The 18274-nt window shown below is 36.5% G+C and overlaps 1 protein-coding gene across 4 annotated transcripts in view; it reads right to left on the bottom strand.

Moving 5' to 3' along the window:
- Positions 1-1705: 1705 nt before the first annotated feature.
- Positions 1706-18274, bottom strand: part of LOC100242645 (uncharacterized aarF domain-containing protein kinase At1g71810, chloroplastic) — a 69703-nt gene continuing 53134 nt past the window's right edge. For 2 of the 4 annotated variants that reach the window (XM_010647500.3, XM_010647501.3), the window contains 3 exons: positions 4212-4394; positions 2400-2489; positions 1706-2132 (listed from right to left, as the gene is read on the bottom strand). In XM_010647500.3, coding sequence (XP_010645802.1) covers positions 2028-2132; positions 2400-2489; positions 4212-4394 — 378 coding nt within the window. In that variant the 3' untranslated portion in view covers positions 1706-2027. Of the gene's footprint in view, positions 2133-2399; positions 2490-4211; positions 4395-4543; positions 4744-8116; positions 8246-18274 lie in introns of those variants that run through there. The other 2 variants (XR_002029272.2, XR_009464892.1) reach the window with 2 other exon arrangements.

Raw genomic sequence — 18274 nt, 5'->3', positions numbered from 1 at the left:
TTCTCTGTCCAACATTATGTTGTTGAATGTGATGTGTGCTAACACAATAAATATGACAATGTTGCTTCTCCTGGCTTGCTTCAACCTCTCCCAATCCCTACTAGAAATTGAAGTGACATTTCAATGGACTTCATTGAAGGGCTTCCTCGTTCAATAGAGAAGGATGCCACTTTGGTGGTGGTTGATCGACTCAATAAATACAACCACTTCATCGCATTAAGTCATTCCTATTTGGCCAAGGACATTGCTAAACTCTTTATGGACCATGTCTTCCGTTTACGTGGCATGCCTACCACCATTGTTAGTGATAGAGATCCCATCTTCACCAGTACCTTCTCGAATACTTTTATGAAGAGGCAAGACACTTAACTATGCATGAACTTTGCAGATCACCTTTAGTTGAATGGGCAAACAAAGGTTGTTAATCGTTACTTGGAAAAATTATTTCTGTTGCATCATAGGTGATCGCCCAAAAAAATGGTTGCATTAGCTTGCTTTGGCAGAGCGATGGTTCAACATTTCTTTCCACACCACCACTAAACTTGCATCATATGAAATAATTTATGGCCAACCTCCTCCTTCTTTACCAATATATACTCGAAGTGATTCTAATGTGGCAGCTATTGACCAAAAGTTGATGGATCGCAATGCCATAATATGGGTGCTAAAAGAAAATTTCGAGAATGCTTAACACCATGTGAAGCAACAAGCTAACTGACATCGTTTTGAAAGATCCTTTGAGGTGGGGGATATGGTGTATCTTCACCTTCAACCATATCGACAACCTTTTGTTGCATTCCGCAAAAATAAGAAACTTTCTCCCCAATTTTATGTTTGTTCAAGTTCTCACTCGTGTTGGATACGTTGCCTATTGTTTGGCGTTGCCTCCTTGTAAAATTCACCTTGTTTTTTTTTATGTTTCTTGCCTAAAGAAGATTGATCAACAATTAGTTGTGGAACTCAAGCTACCACAAGTCAACAAAGATGAACAAGTCTTGTTTGAACCCCTTGCAATTCTAGATTTTGTCCTGTTGTCAAACATGGCAACTACCCCAAGACTAAAGTCCTGGTTCACTGGTCCAATTCATTTCCAAAGGATGCCACATCGGATGATTTGGATGCAACTACCCCAAGACTAAAGTCTTGGTTCACTGGTCTAATTAATTTCCAAAGGATGCCACATCGGATGATTTGGAACCACTCATTGCTTTCCTCACTTCAAACCTTGAGGACAAGGTTCTTTCAAGGGGAAGGGAATATTATGTACCTTCCAATAATCACGGTAGTAGATTGGGGGAAAGGATTTGAGAATCGGTTGACTATCCTAATTTTGGGATGTTTCAATTAGGTAGATAAATAAGGTTTGATTGTTTAGATCATGGGCATGAAATGCTCTATTTTTTTTCTTATTTAATAGGTATTGTAAATGGGAGGGAATATCATCTAGCCATTGTATTTCTTTTTGAATTTTCAGAAATGAAAGTTCTATCAATTTTCCTTTTTTCTTCTGGGGTTGCATCAGTTTACTTTTGATGCAGCACAGCCATCTCCAACTGTGTGCCTAAATTTGGTGCTCTGCAGCTCTTATTTCCCAGTCAGTTTGGGAGAAACAGTGTTGCATCCATGGCACTAAAGAGTGATCCATATTGAGCCCTCCATAATCAGGATACATTTTAGCAGGACACCGCAATAAAGTATCAGCAAGTTCCTCACAATTGTTCATTGATTAAGAATTTTCATGAAGAGTTGTTTCGTTACATCATTTTGTAGGTTGAACCCCAACCCACCCACCCCCCACCCCCCACCTCCCCCAAAAACCCAACAATGGCACTTGTAGTTCACTACAATGGAAATGAGCAATTTCAAAATAAAATTTTCACCCTTTTTTGTACCTAATCCCAGCAAACTCTTGCTTCCTCTAATCCCTGTGTGATTTTATGTATTTTGTCCTCTCATATCTTATACTGCAGAAATGAAGCCCGACCACCTCTTATGCTTCCTCTCAACATTTTAGAATTGGATGGCTGTCACAAAAATATCCTCCGAATCGTCCTTGCTGCAACTCGAGACATTAACCTTCCAGCCAGATTTGATGGCAGTAGGAGTAGCTGCTGTTGCAATTCTGGTGGAAGCTGACAAAAATGTTCAGGTGACAAAATGCTTAGCCTGATTCTAGCTATAAAACGATTCACAACACAATACTGTATAGAAATATATGCGTGTTCAGTTCAGTCCAGTTCAGTTCATTATTTCAGGCGTTCCTGTGAGGGCATGATTTTGATACTTAACCAGTAGAACTTGATTTAGAACGCTTTAGGGCACTACGGTACTATCTCCTGGTAGAAAATATGCAGCTGCTCTTCAAATAAATTATCCGAAACACAATTTAAACTCTTTACCTCAGGAATAATAGAAAGGATGGGGAGAATTTCCTGAACAGAAGCAAGTTGATAAAAAGCCAGTGACACTTCCTCCGAGTCTTTAACTCCCTACAATGCAGTCCTTCAAAAAGTTATATTGCAAGATTGAAAGAAATAACTGTTGTTTCATCTCCACAAGGCAGTACTTGAAAAAGTTTGTATACTCCATAAAAATATTTCATCTCTTTATTTTTTTTCAAAAGAGGGAAAAAAAATCCAGACTTTTTCTTTCAATAATTTCCAATTGCTAAAATATTGTAAGGGAACAACAAAATTTCCTCTTACAGGATTATGAACAACATTTGTAGATACCCGAGGTCTTATTAGGCAAATTTAACATTCCGTAAACAGGAAATCTTTGAATTGTCTCAGTGGGAAACAAAGTTAAATGAGCAGTGTTATAAGCTCAACAACAATCGAACTGAACTCACAAATAATAGCAAATATAAACAAATTATATAGCATAATTAGAGATTTTTTAAGTTGCAGTTTCACAATGGCTCAATGGATATTCAGTTGGATAGCTTCCCATACCTATATTTCAAGATCCCACTGAAATCAATGACTGGTAATTCATTTGAATTAACCTTAAAAACTTCAATGCCTAATTGCCTTTGACATAGCCAACTTTTGGGGATTTTGAATAAATGTGCGGATTTTCAAATAATTTGTAGAACTTCCTCTTTTGTTATGATATTAAATCAGATCAACCCATAGGCACTATATATAAACAGGGGCACTAAGATTATAAGGCAAATGAGAAGTTGAGAAAGAAGAAAGGAATTATAAGAAACATGAATTGTAGAAAGATTTTCCGAAGAAGTTAGAAGGGTAGAGAGGTTATTTATGGGGCATACTCATGTGTAGTTAATATTTTATTTTATTTTGTTTTTTACAATAATAACAATCAAAATTGTAAGAGGGGGTTATCTAAAGGGGAAAAGTGTCTTTTCATACATTCATATAAAAAAACCACAAAATAGGAACCCAAATTTATAAAATACAAATTTTAGGCGGTTATCTAAAAATAATTAGCATGCTGCATTTTTTTGTTAAAGGTAAGCATTTTTTTGTTAAAGGTACTACTTTTGACCATTCGGGTACTACCTTTTAATAAAATAAGTATTACCTTTGATCATAGTAGGTACTACCTTTAACTGGTGAGTGCATGAAAAATGTTCATATTTTGTAATTATTTTTACATGAGTGTGTGGAAACACACTCTTTCCTATTTAAAGTCATTTCACAGGTAAATATGGGATGAGACAGCAATTTGTCTCTTCCTTATAAGGCACACATGCGCACATACTGTAAAGAGTTTGTACATCAAATCAGATTTCTCTAAATTAATTTAGATGACCTAAAACAATGGATGAATAGAAAAACTAAATTATTCAGGAAATTGAACAAAATATATGACAGATCCAAGTCTCACCAAAGGCCAGCATTCATCACGATTCCTCTCATGTAGTCATAATACAGTATGTGCCCACAATCAGAAATTGGTAGTTGTTAGACTGGCTTTTTAAAAAAAAACTATAGGTGGGAGGGTCGTTTGAATTTAGTGGCTATTGAAATCTGATTAATTATGGCATACAAGGGAGGAACATGAGATCCAACTGTGGCCTAAGCAAAGATATGTCTTGCAACATAAAGAAGTCATATGGACATTTTCTCCTATTATCAAAGGAATCATCACCCCATCCATATCAATAAAATGTAAGTGTAGTTATTTATTTAAAGCTGTGAAGTACTTAAGACTTTGTATATCAAGCAATTAAATGCTCTTACCTTGCTAGAGCTTTCCGTCTTTTGAGGTCCTGATAACAGTAGCAGAAGGCGGCGCAAGGTCCTCAAGTTGTTAATGTCATCATCAGTCATTGAGGAGAATGGACGGGAAGCAGAAAAAGGTAGAGTTGTAGCAGTAACAGAAGTAATAGAATCCAGGGTTGCTAGGCCAAGTGCATCCAAACCCTGTGTTTATTTGCATAAAGAAATCATAACTACAAATCAAGCAATTACTAAACAAAAGGATAAAGTCAGAAACAAAATTCAAAGGTTTGGCATTGATTAAATTATATGGACGGTTGTTAATGAAAACTCAGTAAATGAAGAATACATACTTAGTGCTCATCCAACATATTCCATTTGGGACGTGTTTCATGCCAAAAACTTGCATGGTCAAGAAAATATCTGTACTATTCTGTAGTACAGAATGTTGCAATCATCCATTTATTTCACGAAAATTAGTGTTGGTTTTTGATGTTAAATGTAAGGTGTGGCATCTCTGTGTGTTTATGAGTTTATCTTGCTTCAGCTTGTGCTGGTGAAGGAAATCCAAACAAAAGAAAACAGTGAATTTTTTTTATTTTTTATAATAGGCTCTTAATGAAAACACATTCTTTTTCTGCACAGTGATAAGTAAATAAAGGTAGAAGCACTTGTAACGGACACGAGCAGGAGTGTTGTGCTGATACATGTCTGACATGTTACCAGTCTGTAAGTAAGTTGTCCTACATATCTTAAGTTCTATCCCTCAAAAAGATCTTCTGGGTTTTAGTCAAAGTAAACTTAAACCCATAGATTATGGGCATTTTATTCTCTAAACTGCCTGAGAACTACACTCCGGATTGCTCTTTTGAATGGAATCAGATCAACTTCTCTCCAGTCCGTATTGAACTCAATTTTTGGCATGTTTAATCTTGCATTGGAACCTACCAAAGACTCCCTTTTTCTCCACAGGGAGACATAGGTGAGTGGTTGGAGTGTTTGCATTGGAGGAAGCCAATGTTATTGCAAGCATGCTATGATATATAGCATTGGCATGAACAAGAAAATAGGCCCAACTCAGCCCGTATTAATATCAATTTTTGGCATGTTTGATTTTATAATGGAAAACAACAAAACTAGCCTCCTTCACACTCAAGACACAAAGGTAGGGTTGGACTATTTGCATTGAAGGGTGTCTAACATTGTGGCAAGTAAGCTAGGTTACTAAGAGCCCGTTTGGTAGTGATTCTAGGAAGCGCTTTAAATATTTTTAATACTAGAAAATTTTTATCATTCAAGCGTTAGAAATGCTAGAAACGCTTTCTAGAATCACTCCCAAACGCACTCTTAACATTGGCATGGACATGGATCATGGAACTTCAATACAACACCACATCAATATACTCAGAAAAAATGGGATTTGGAATTGGAAAATCCTTAAAATGAAAAACAAGGATATGGACCATAGTTTTGAAAGGCGCAAGGGCACACCTAAGGCGCAAAAATATCTTAAGGCTTTAGACACAAGGCACAACACAAGGTGTGCTCCTAGGTGAAGTGAGATACAAGCTAAGGTGCATGTAAAATTTTTTATAAAATATAACCCAAAATTCAATCCAAGAAATTGAACTCAAGGATTTCAAGTATTTAAAAGAAGCATCTAGCAAAAAACTAATGAAATTATATAATAGAAGTGTTAAAAAAGAAAAAAGAAAATAGACGAGGTGTGTCTTTCAAACAAAATGTGCACCTTGGCAGGTGAGGTGATATAGCTAGGGAGTCATTGTGCCTTGGGCCTAGTGCTATCCTTTAACAACTATGATATAGACATAGCATAAACATGGTGCTTTTTATAATTAATAACATATGCTTATCACGATATTTTGAAAAAGGGTATGATTGTTAATAAAAGGAAAACGATTTTCTATTTAGATAAAATAAATACATCATAAGAAGGTCATAACCCTCCACATGAGAGAGGAATGGAGTGACAAGCCTTCTTCTTCTTCCCCTTCTCCTCCTTCCCTCATCCCTTTGCACCAAAAATGAATGTTTCTGAAATAAATATCTCTTTTCCAACATCGCATGTATCAATCCCATGTCCATGAAAAAAAATTTAAATATAATCAAGAGAGACAAAGCACGTCTAATACATGACTGCAGAATATTGGAGCTGTGTGTTGGACATTGCCGGACTAGTGTTTCCATGCTTCAAAGGTGCTAGGTCACATGACTCACAACATATTGTTGTTTGCAGGTCATTGAGAAGTTTCTTACTTTTCCCCATTCTCCACCTTGTATGGTCACTAAATACAATGTGATAGCACAAACACTTTTAAAGAGCTTTAATGTCCAACATGGAACTCTTCTTGACATATTTATGTTGAGTTGTGTAGAACCTAATTATATTGAGAGTGAACAGCTATAAATTTTATGCGTGCTCTATTTATTCTCTCTTTCTTGTGTGTTATTGCTCTCATAAATATGAATTCACTCCTAAGTTGGATTTGGGTCTAGAACTAACAAGTTCAATGGTACGAAGTCTGCATTATGAAGAATGCAAATTCAAGATTATCTGTATGGTAAATGGCTGCATTTGAGAACAAAACTAGAAACCAATGTCAAACGCCGATTGGGATCTCCTTGATAGACAAGTGTTAGGAGTCATCCGATTGACATTGACAAAGAATGTGGCACACTAATGTGGTGAAGGAGAAAACCACAAAAGGGTAATAGAGGTCCTGTTCGACATGTATGAGAAGCTTTCTACAAATAATAAGGTACATCTTATGAAAAAATTATTTAATTTGAAGGTGGGAGAAGGTGGTATAGTGGTAGAACATATGAATGAATTTAACATCATTGTTAATCAACCATCCTTTGTTGAAATAAATTTCGAAGAGAGCAGTACTTAGTAATTCTATAGGTAACTCAAATTTAAAATTTAATGATGTTAAGGATCAAATTCTTGTTGAGGAACTTCGTAAGAAAAATCCGGGTGAAGCAACAACATCAAACTTTGCTCTAAATGTTAGGACTAGGGGTAGGAGTTAGGAAAGGAATTCTAACTAAGGCAACAGTAGATTGAAGTAAAAGAATGGGAGAAACAAATCCAAATTGGAATATTGGAATTATGGCAGGATTAGTCACATGAAGAATCGCAAAGCATTAAATAAGGATAAGAACAAAAGCGACACTGCCAATATTGTGACTAAGGAGGTATAAGATGCATTATGTTTATCTATTGATAGTTTTATTGACTCTTGGGTGTTAAGATTCAGGAGGCTCTTCTCATACCACTAGACACCACAAAATTATGGAAAATTATGCTGTTGAAAATTAGGGAGAAGAGCATTTGGCTAATGGAGAAACTTTAAACACTGTTGGTGTTAGTGATGTTATTTTGAAGACAACAAATGGTGTGGAAAAGCATAAAATATTTGAGAGATTTGATTTAGTGTTGTAAATGGGATGTTGTGATTTGATTTAGTGAAGTAAATTAGGAGATAGAATCAACTAAGTCAATGTTTCCAATTTAATTTTTATTTTTTCCTGATTTTAGGGTAGTAATTATTTGCACAATTGTACCTTTTTATTTTCTTTCTTTTGCATGTACTCAAGAGTAGGCCTATATATACGCTGCAATCCTAAACTTCAAAGATATTAAAGAACTAAACTTTCATTCAAAGCCAGTTTCCTACTGGAAGTGGTACTTTCATTTTTTGTTTCAAGTATGGATATTTTTTTTTTTTTCCTGGAACTATTAAGTTGTAGGTAGGAGTTTCAAGTACTAGATTTTTTTTTTTTTTTTTTCCTCTTGGAACTATTAAGCTACTGGTAGGAGGATTTGATGTCAAGAATCAATATGGAGGAGAATTTTGGAAATTCTTCACAGCAGGCATCAATGCCTCCATTTCAAGTCTCACCTCATGGCATTGTTGAGGTTTGAAGGGAAGAAAGTCGTAGTTCAGTCATGATGGGAGGCTCTTCTTCAACCATTCATGAGAACTCAACACTTGTTGCAACTGATGTTGCTGCCATTGCTGTTGTCAATTCTGCTATCAAAGCTGGTGATCAAGGGATCTCAAAGAAAGCAGGGGATAAAGGGAAGATATAGTGTGATCATTGTAACAAACAATGGAACACTAGAGACACCTATTAGAAGTTGCATGGGAAGCCACAGAATTTGAAAAACAATGGTAGATTTCATAAGAGAAATGTCCAAGACATGTAGGCTGTAATCGAGAGTCCAAAATCATAACTAAAGCATATCCATTCAGTGAAGGGTAGTTGGAACACTTGTATAGGTTATTCAATTAGTCTCCATCTTCTAACCTTTTTATCATCCTATTCTTTAGCACAAACAAGTAAATCTCTTATTGCTGTAAGCATTCATTATGAAAATTTTACACCATGGATCATAGATTTTGATTTAATCATATGGCGAGCTTGTCAAATTTGTTTTCAACATATTCTTCTTGTCTAGGTAACCAGAAAATCAAAATTGCGAATGAATCATTTTCATCTCTTGCAAGGAAAGGTTCAACCCCTATTTCAAAAATTTTGACTTTAGAATCCATCCTTCATGTTTCTAATCTTTCATGCAATCTTCTTTCTATTAATAAATTAACAAGGGACATGAATTGTGTTACTAAGTTTTTCCCATTTTATTGTGAATTTTAGGACCTATGCTTGGGGAGAACGATTGGTAGTGCTAAGGAGATTGATGGACTTTATGACCTTGTTGAGGATCCTATCAAGAGTAGACAAACTCAACTTTTATTTCTTCGCTTGAACATCTAATAATGTTATGACACCATAGGTTAGATTATCTTAGTTTTTCATATTTAAAAAAATTGTCTCCATCTTTGTTTAACAATAAAAATCCGCCAATGTTTCAATGTGAGGTATGTCAACAATCTAAACATCAATGTGCCTACTTTCTTGAACAACCTTATAAAAAAATCTAGACCTTTTGCATTGATACTTAGTGACATTTGGAGACTCTCACGTGTCGTGAACTTAATTGGAACTAGGTGGTTTATCACTTTCATAGATGACCACACTAGAGTTTGTTGGATTTATTTGTTGAAGAAAAAATTAAAGGCAAAAAGAGTGTTTAAAATTTTCCATGCTATGATAAAAACAAAATTTCAAACTTAAATTCAAGTACCTCGGATTGATAATGCAAAGGAATAGTTTAACTATATCCTTGGAGATTATCTACTTGAAAATGGGATCATACACCAATCTAGTTGTTTTGATACCCCACAACAAAATGGGATTGTGGAGAGGAATAACCGTCACTTAATGGAGGTTGCTAGAGCCATCATGTTTACATTAGGGCACCTAAAAGTTTTAAAACCATCACTTAATGGAGGTTGCTAGAGCCATCATATTTACATTGAGGTACCCAAATGTTTTTGGAGAGAAGATGTACTCATGGCCTCTTATCTAACAAACAAGATACCAACTAAAATTCTTGGTTTTAAAACTCCTCTTAATCATTTTTCTAAGGTTTATCCTCATACAAAAATATTTTCCTCAATTCCTTTGAAAATTTTTGGACGTACAACATTTGTTCACATTCATAAAGAACATAGAACTAAGCTTGATCCATGTGCACTTGCCAACTTTTGATGACAACGTGAATCCAAGTCTTTCACATTCTTTTGGTTTGGGTCCTGTTGGGTAAAAAAACTTAGGTTCAAGTTCAACTCTTCAACGGAGTTTTATTGTGCCAAACAATGAAGAATTGTTGATAGGGGGATAATCACTACAAAAAAATCTCAAATTTGAGCGTCGTGTCTACCTAAAAAGGAGAAATCATCAAAGTAATTCAGAAAATCATACTTTTGCCACTATCTAAGAGTCATAACCAATCATAGCGGCCTAGGAAGGTACAATTTTACCTACTCTCTCTTCAAATACAAATTCTAATGCTTCCAATGACCTTGATATTCCCATTGCCCTTAGGAAAGGAACCAAATCTTGTACCATGCATCCTATTTCTAAATATGTGTCACACTATAAGTTGTATAATTCCTTTAGAGTCTTTACTACTAACATGTCTTCTATGAAGATTCCAAAATTTAGACAGGATCATCTAGTTCTTCCTAAGTGGAGAGAAACAGTCATGGAAGAAATGAGGGTTTTTGAAATGAACTTGGGATTTGGTAAGTTTGCCAAGAGGGAAGATAAAAATAGGATGTAAGTGGGTATTTACTATCAAGCATAAGCCCGATAGTTCAGTGGAGAGATATAAAGCTAGGTTAGTTGCCAAGGGCTTCACACAAATCTACAACATTGACCATCAAGAGACGTTTACACTAGTTGCCAAGATGAACACAATTTGAGTCTTATTGTCACTTGCAAACAATCTAAATTGGGCATTACAACAATTAGATGTAAAGAATGCTTTTCTAAATGCAGAATTGGATGAAGAAGTGTATATGGATTTATCCCCTAGTTTTAAGCAATCATTTGGCATTGAAAAAGTCTGTAAATTGAAAAGATCTCTTTATGGGTTGAAGTAGTCCCCAAGAGCATGATTTGATCGTTTCACAAAGTCCATTTAGAATCTTAGGTATATGCAAAATCAGACCGATCACACTATGTTCTACAAACATTCTGGTGACAATAAAATTTCCATCTTGATATTTTATGTAGATGATATCATCTTGATAGGTGATAACATTATGGAATTAGAGAAATTAAAGGGGGCACTTGCTAAGGAACTTGGAGTTAAAGATATTGGGCAATTCAAATACTTCCTTGATATGAAAGTTGCAAGGTCTTGAGGTGGTATATTTGTTTCTCAACAAAAATATACTCTAGACTTGCTTAAAGAAACAAGAATGTTGGGTTGTAAACTAGCTAATACACCAATTGATCCTAATAGGAAATTGGGGCAAACAGAGTTAAGCTCAAGTGTGTATAAAGGACACTATCAGCGTTTGATGGGTAAACTGATATACTTATCATATACACATCTTGATATAGCGTTTGTAGTTAGTATGATCAACTAGTTTATGCAATCACCTACTGAAGAATGTTGTGAAGTCGTGTATCAAGTTCTGAAGTATCTGAAAGGAAGCATAAGGAAAGGATTATTGTTCAAGAAAAAAGGGCATATGTAGATTGAGGTGTATATTGATGTTGATTGGGCATGAGATAACTAGGATAGAAGATCAACTTCAGGTTATTGCACCTTTATTGGAGGGAACTTGGTAACTATAAGAAGTAGGAATAAAATGTTGTTACTCAAAGTAGTGCAGAAGCCGAATTTCAGGTCATTGCTCATGGAATTTGTGAACTCATTTGATTGAAGAGGATATTAGAAGAATGAAGGATTCCTTATGAGAAACCTATGAAATTATATTGTGATAATAAGGTAGCAATTAACATAGTTCACAATCCAATTCAACATGATAGAACTAAGCATGTTGAAGTGGATCGTCATTTCATCAAGGAAAAACTTGAGGGGAACTTAATTTGTATGCCATATGTTTCTATAGAAAAATAGGTAGCGAATATCCTAACTAAAGGCCTTCAAAAGCAGTTGTTTGAAGTTCTAGTAAACAAGCTGGGAATGTTAAAACATCTTCAAACTAGCTTGAGGGGGAGTGTGGAAAATCATAAAATATGTGGGAGATTTGATTTAGTGTTGCAAATGGGATATTGTGATTTGATTTAGTGAAGTAAATTGGGAGATAGAATCAGCTAAGTCAATGTTTCTAATTTAGTTTTTATCTTTTCCTGATTTTAGGGTACTAATTATTTACACAACTATATCTTTTTATTTTCTTCATTTTGCATGTACTCAAGAGTAATCCTATATATATGTTGTAATCCTAAACTTCAAAGACATAGAGGAACAATTTTTCTCTGTAAACTTTCAAATGGGTCTGTGTGAAAAATCCAGAGAGTGATGCATACACCAAAGTCAATATTTAACTTGAACTTAGTAAGACAACTTGATGATGAGGGTCGTAATGTGACATTTATTGGTGGGACGTGGTAAGTGTTGGGAATTTCGGATTGCCCCGTTTCTTGACCTTGAATCTAATAGAGTGAATGCATCTGACTTAGGGCTCTCTAAATCCTAATCAAAGCAAAAACATGGCTTTCAAAAACCAATTAGATATTTAATCTAAAGAGAATTGAAAACATATCTGGATCTAGATGTTTCCAAATCAATTCCAAATCGCAAAAGATGTTGAAGAATCCAAAACCGTAGAAACTTTGAGAAGCTCATCTACTTGGTGTTCTTCCATCCAATCACACCTTACAGAGTACTAGGCATGACAAAAGTGTGGATTTTTCTCTTTTTAGAGGGTGGCTAGGGTTTCTCTCTGGAGGCTCTCGCCGGAAGAAGTCAAGTAAAAGTTTGAAGACCTAACCTGAAAGAGAATATTTATAAGGTTCCCTGTGGGCTTAAGTGACTTGGGTGCAAATTTAGCTTGGGTCATTTAATCCACCCAATGGGCTCTAATTAATTAATTAGCCTAATTTATAAGATAATTCATAAAATATAGTGCAATCTTACTTTTTTTTACCAAAATGCCCTTATGCACACTTATGAACATGAAACTCAAATCTCTTAAAACAAATGTGTTATATCATGAATTGGATGCTTGATTGGAGCCAAAATATGTGCTTTAATGGCATATATTCGATATGATTTGTGCACCAAACGACACTTAAATCACCCAAATTTGGGGTACTTTCTGAAGTCCATAGGCATACTATATATCGTTTCGAAGCTCGGGAAGTCAAGAGTCTAACACTTTAAATGGTGTGCAAATCGAAGCTGAAATGAAAAAGTTATGGCCATGTGAAGACAACTACGTAAAGCTGAAGGGTCATTTAGAAATGATTTCGAAATTCAACTTGTGAATTTGAAATCCAACTTATGAATTTGAAATCCAAATCGAAATGACCTCAATTTCGAATTCACCCACTACCACTTTGATGTTTTGCCTCCTCTATCTCGGGAATTGCATCTAGGGCACTCCATCTGCCTTAAGTGGAACCCACACGACTAGAAATTACCATTTTATTATTTTTAATCATTTTTAGATAATTATTTTTGTAATAAGTGACCAATGAGAGTGTGCCACATGTTAGGTAATTGATGATATTATATAAACTCTCTTAGTTCTAGGTTTTAGAAATCTTGGATCTTTTTTCGAAGAGTTTGACATTGAAAGTGGAAGAAGACGAAAACTTTGATTTGTTTTTTTTTTCTTCTGTATTAAATATATCGTTTTTAGTTTCTTTTGATTCAAATTATGGATTTTTACCCTATTATGGATTGTGAATGTAACATAACCCCTATAAGAGGCTAAGAAGCCAACTTGGGGCTTGAAGCATGAAAACCTAAGGGTTAGGAAACCTATAAGGACAATGGGTAAATTATTATAACAATGAGATTAATTATTGATTGGGTGACAATTTATCAATTTTTTTATCCTCTCCTCGTGAGTTAATTTAGGGAATGATACGGTAGATTATTACCCGATACTAGTGATTCTTGGTAATTCTTAATCATTAATTATCCTCGTCTTCCTTATCGTTATTTGCCCCAAAACAAAGCTATAAGGAGTAGGAATGGTTAAAAAGCCAAATCTTAAACTGGTAATCAATCTCATTCATTTGATGGTTTTAGGAACCTGTTTTAAAAAGGAAAAATTAGGTTTCAAATGCAATTTTGAGTTATAGAACTCAAATTGATCGCGAGCAGCCAAAGATCCCAAAACCTTAAGATCACTTTACTAAAGAAACCCTTGTTCTCTCTATTTCTATACCTTAAGTTGGATTGTGGAAAGCCCCAAACTTGAATCGATTGAATTAAAAATCAATATTCATTTTGTTATTAATTTAGTTTCATTCACTTAATCTTATTTCACAAAAGATAATTCTCAAATTGTTTTTCACTTTAGGATTTAAACAAAAGCAATTCATTTATTCTAGTTGTTAGCTGTATATATCTGTACATACCATAATTTGGTTGTTTCCTTAGGGATAATACCTTCCTAATTTAGGACTCTCAATTGTATATATAAACAAGTATTATTCATCTAATAAAGATACAAGGAATTGAGAAATACCTTGATTCTAATTACATGGTATCAGAGCCACGTTTGGTTCAAGGGAATTTTCTGGGTTTTGGGTTTTGTTCCTAACAATCTGGAACAGTAACCTGTTACCTTTTTTGTTAGTTTGGATTGCGTCACCGCCGACCCAGGGAGGAGCGCATTCTTGTTTCCGGAGCGTGGGAGCGCTTGAGGCCGCCGTTTCTTCACCGATTTGACTTTCAGACGTTTCCCATCTCTCGATCTGACTTTCCGACGTTTCTCATCCGGTGTTCGATCAACTGTTGAGAGGAACATCTCCTTGGCAGTTTACAATTTACGTCGATCGAGGGATCGCAAAGATTCATCGACGACTGAAAGATTCATCGACGACTGCGGAATCGCTGTCGCTAGTCCGGCGAACTCTGCCCCTCGATTCACCTTCCTGAGACGCCTTCTTCTCAGATCCCGCCACCCTCTCACGCCTTCTCTCCGCCGCCGAAGCGACGCCGTCGTCCGAGATCATTGAAAGCCCCGGCCTCCACTCTTCTCGGGCCCGACACACGACCCACGTTTGTCAGCAGCCCTGACGAGACCTCTGTCTCAGGCTCGTGCTGCCGAGCTCCAGTGCCGGAGCCGATCCAGTTGAACTGCTCCTCTTAGCAACCGGACCGATCTGAGTTTCTTCGCCCACCTTGGTCTTGGTCGCCACGACTCACAACTTTCAGGGTGAGAAAGAGAGGGAGTCAAGGGTTTGACGCACGCTTTTGACCCTTTGACGCTTTTGACACCTTGTAAGAGAGGTACTTGTCTCTTTCTTCTTGTAGTGGTAAATTGCAATTTCTGGTCTGGCTGATTACTTTGGAGATTAAATTTTATTATCATGGAAGAGAGTAAGAATTCTGTTGCTGATATAGTGCCTATTGTGTAAAAAATAACTGAACACAAATTAAATGGGTCTAATTATATTGAATGGAGCAAGACTATCAAAATTTATTTGAGAAGTGTTGCTAAAGATGACCACTTGACTGAGGAACCTCCTAATGATCACACTAGAAAACTTTGGATGCAAGATGATGCACGGTTATTTCTGCAGATGAAAAACTCTATTAATAGTGATATTGTTGGTCTGCTGAGTCATTGTGAATTTGTTAAAGAGCTAATGGATTATCTTGATTTTCTGTACTCTGGAAAAGGAAATGTATCTCGGATGTATGATGTATGGAATGCCTTTCATTGTCCTGAGAAGGGAGCTAAATCCCTTACTGCATATTTTATGGACTTCAAGAAGGTATATGAGGAATTGAATGCACTTATGCCTTTCAGTCCGGATGTTAGAGTACAATAGGCTCAAAGGGAACAGATGGCTGTTATGAGTTTCTTATCCGGTCTCCCATCTGAGTTTGAGACTGCAAAATCTCAGATTTTTTCTGGTTCTGACATTGGTTCCCTTCAGGAAGTTTTCAGTAGAGTTCTACGAACTGAGAATGTCTCATCTTCTCAGCACACCAATGTTCTTGTTGCAAAAGGAGAAAATGCAGAAAATGCAAGAAGGGTGAATAACAGGGGCGGAAACAGGGCATTTGAAAATCGTGGCAATGATTCAAGTACAATTGTGTGTTTTTACTGCCATGAGGCTGGCCATACCAAGAAGAACTGCAGGAAATTGCAAAATCGAAATCGGAGAATTCAAACTGCCAATGTTGCTACATCTGATACTGCTACATTTTCAGACTCCTCAGACAAGATCGTCACAATGACAGCAGAAGAGTTTTCTAAATATTCACAGTATCAAGACGCACTGAAAGCATCTACTCCTGTTAGTGCTCTGGCAGAGTCAGGTAAAACATGTCTTGTCTCCTCCTCAAACAAATGGATAATTGATTCAGGTGCCACAGATCATATGACAGGTAATCATAAAACTTTCTCTACCTTCAGAACACATTCTACTCCTCCTGTTACTGTTGCTGATGGTTCTACCTATGAGATTAAAGGGTTTGGGACTGTGAAACCAACATCTTCTATTACGTTATCTTCTGTGTTAAACTTACCAAATTTGGCCTTTAACCTAATCTCTGTCAGTAAACTTACCAAAAATCTGAATTGTAGTGTCTCATTTTTCCCTGATCATTGTGTGTTTCAGGATCTTATGACGAAACGGACATTTGGTAAAGGACATGTATCTGATGGGCTCTATATTCTTGACGAGTGGGTGCCTCGACCAGTTGCGTGTGTCAGTACTGCCTCTCCTGTTGAAGCTCATTGTCGGTTAGGACATCCTTCTCTACCGGTGTTGAAGAAATTATGTCCTCAGTTTGATACTTTACCTTCATTAGATTGTGAGTCGTGTCATTTTGCGAAGCATCATCGTAGTTCTTTAGGCCCAAGGCTTAATAAACGGGCTGAGTCTTTGTTTGAGTTAGTACATTCTGATGTTTGGGGTCCGTGTCCTGTTACTTCTCAAACTGGGTTTCGATATTTTGTTACCTTTGTGGATGATTTTTCTCGAATGACTTGGATTTATTTTATGAAGAATCGTTCAGAAGTATTTTCTCATTTTTGTGCCTTCTCTGCTGAGATTAAAACCCAATATGATGTGTCTGTGAAAATATTAAGAAGCGATAATGGAAAAGAATATGTGTCTAACTCATTTCAGAATTACATGAGTCACAATGGGATTCTTCATCAAACATCTTGTGTTGATACTCCTCAAAATGGGGTTGCTGAAAGAAAAAACAGGCATTTACTTGAGACAACTCGTGCCCTCATGTTCCAGATGAAGGTTCCAAAACAGTTTTGGGCTGATGCAGTTTCCACAGCTTGCTTTCTGATCAACCGTATGCCCACTGTAGTGCTTAAAGGTGATATTCCGTACAAAGTAATACATCCACAGAAATCCCTTTTTCCACTTGAACCAAGAATTTTTGGATGTACATGCTATGTTAGAGATACAAGGCTTTTTGTTACTAAACTTGATCCTAAGGCGTTACAGTGTGTTTTCTTGGGGTACTCAAGACTGCAAAAGGGCTATAGATGTTTCTCGCCTGATCTCAATAAGTATCTAGTATCAACGGATGTTGTGTTTACAGAAGACACATCCTTTTTCTCTTCACCCACAAGTTCTGCAAGTGAGGAGGATGAAGAATGGCTTGTGTATCAAGTGGTTAATTCAAGACCAACTGTTGGGCAATCAAGTGTGGTTGATTCTGATGCATCTCTTGCTCATTTGGGTCCTGTTGTTAATATTCCTCCTGCTCCAGACAAACCACCAATTGTTCAGGTGTACTCTTGGCGCCCAGTGACAACCGATACATGTCCTGCACCAGCTCCTTCGTCATCTGATCCTTCCAGTGATCTCGACCTTCCTATTAGTCTTCGAAAAGGTAAACGACACTGCAAATCTATCTATTCCATTGCTAACTTTGTGTCTTATGATCACCTGTCATCTTCCTCAAGTGTCCTTATAGCCTCTATAGATTCTATTTCAGTACCTAAAACTGTTACAGAGGCCCTGAATCATCCTGGTTGGAAGAATGCAATGCTTGAAGAAATCTATGCATTGGAGGATAATCATACATGGAAACTTGTTGATTTGCCTCAAGGAAAGAAAGTTGTTGGCTGCAAGTGGGTCTTTGCGGTAAAAGTTAATCCTGATGGCTCTGTGGCACGACTGAAAGCCAGGCTTGTAGCTAGAGGATATGCTCAGACATATGGAGTAGACTATTCTGATACTTTCTCTCCAGTTGCCAAACTCAATTCAGTTCGACTATTTATTTCTATTGCTGCTTCCCAACAGTGGATGATACATCAGTTAGACATCAAGAATGCTTTTCTTCATGGTGATCTAGAGGAAGAGGTCTATCTGGAGCAACCTCCTGGGTTTGTTGCTTAGGGGGAGTATGGGAAGGTTTGTCGTCTGAAAAAAGCTCTCTATGGATTGAAGCAGAGTCCCCGTGTTTGGTTTGGAAAATTCAGTAAGGAGATTCAAGCATTTGGCATGAACAAGAG

The sequence above is a fragment of the Vitis vinifera genome, chromosome 18 (genome assembly GCF_030704535.1).
Source record: "Vitis vinifera cultivar Pinot Noir 40024 chromosome 18, ASM3070453v1".
NCBI classification, from domain to species: Eukaryota; Viridiplantae; Streptophyta; class Magnoliopsida; order Vitales; family Vitaceae; genus Vitis; species Vitis vinifera.
Note: the sequence above shows the minus strand (reverse complement) of the source record. Positions and strands in the feature narration are given on the sequence as shown.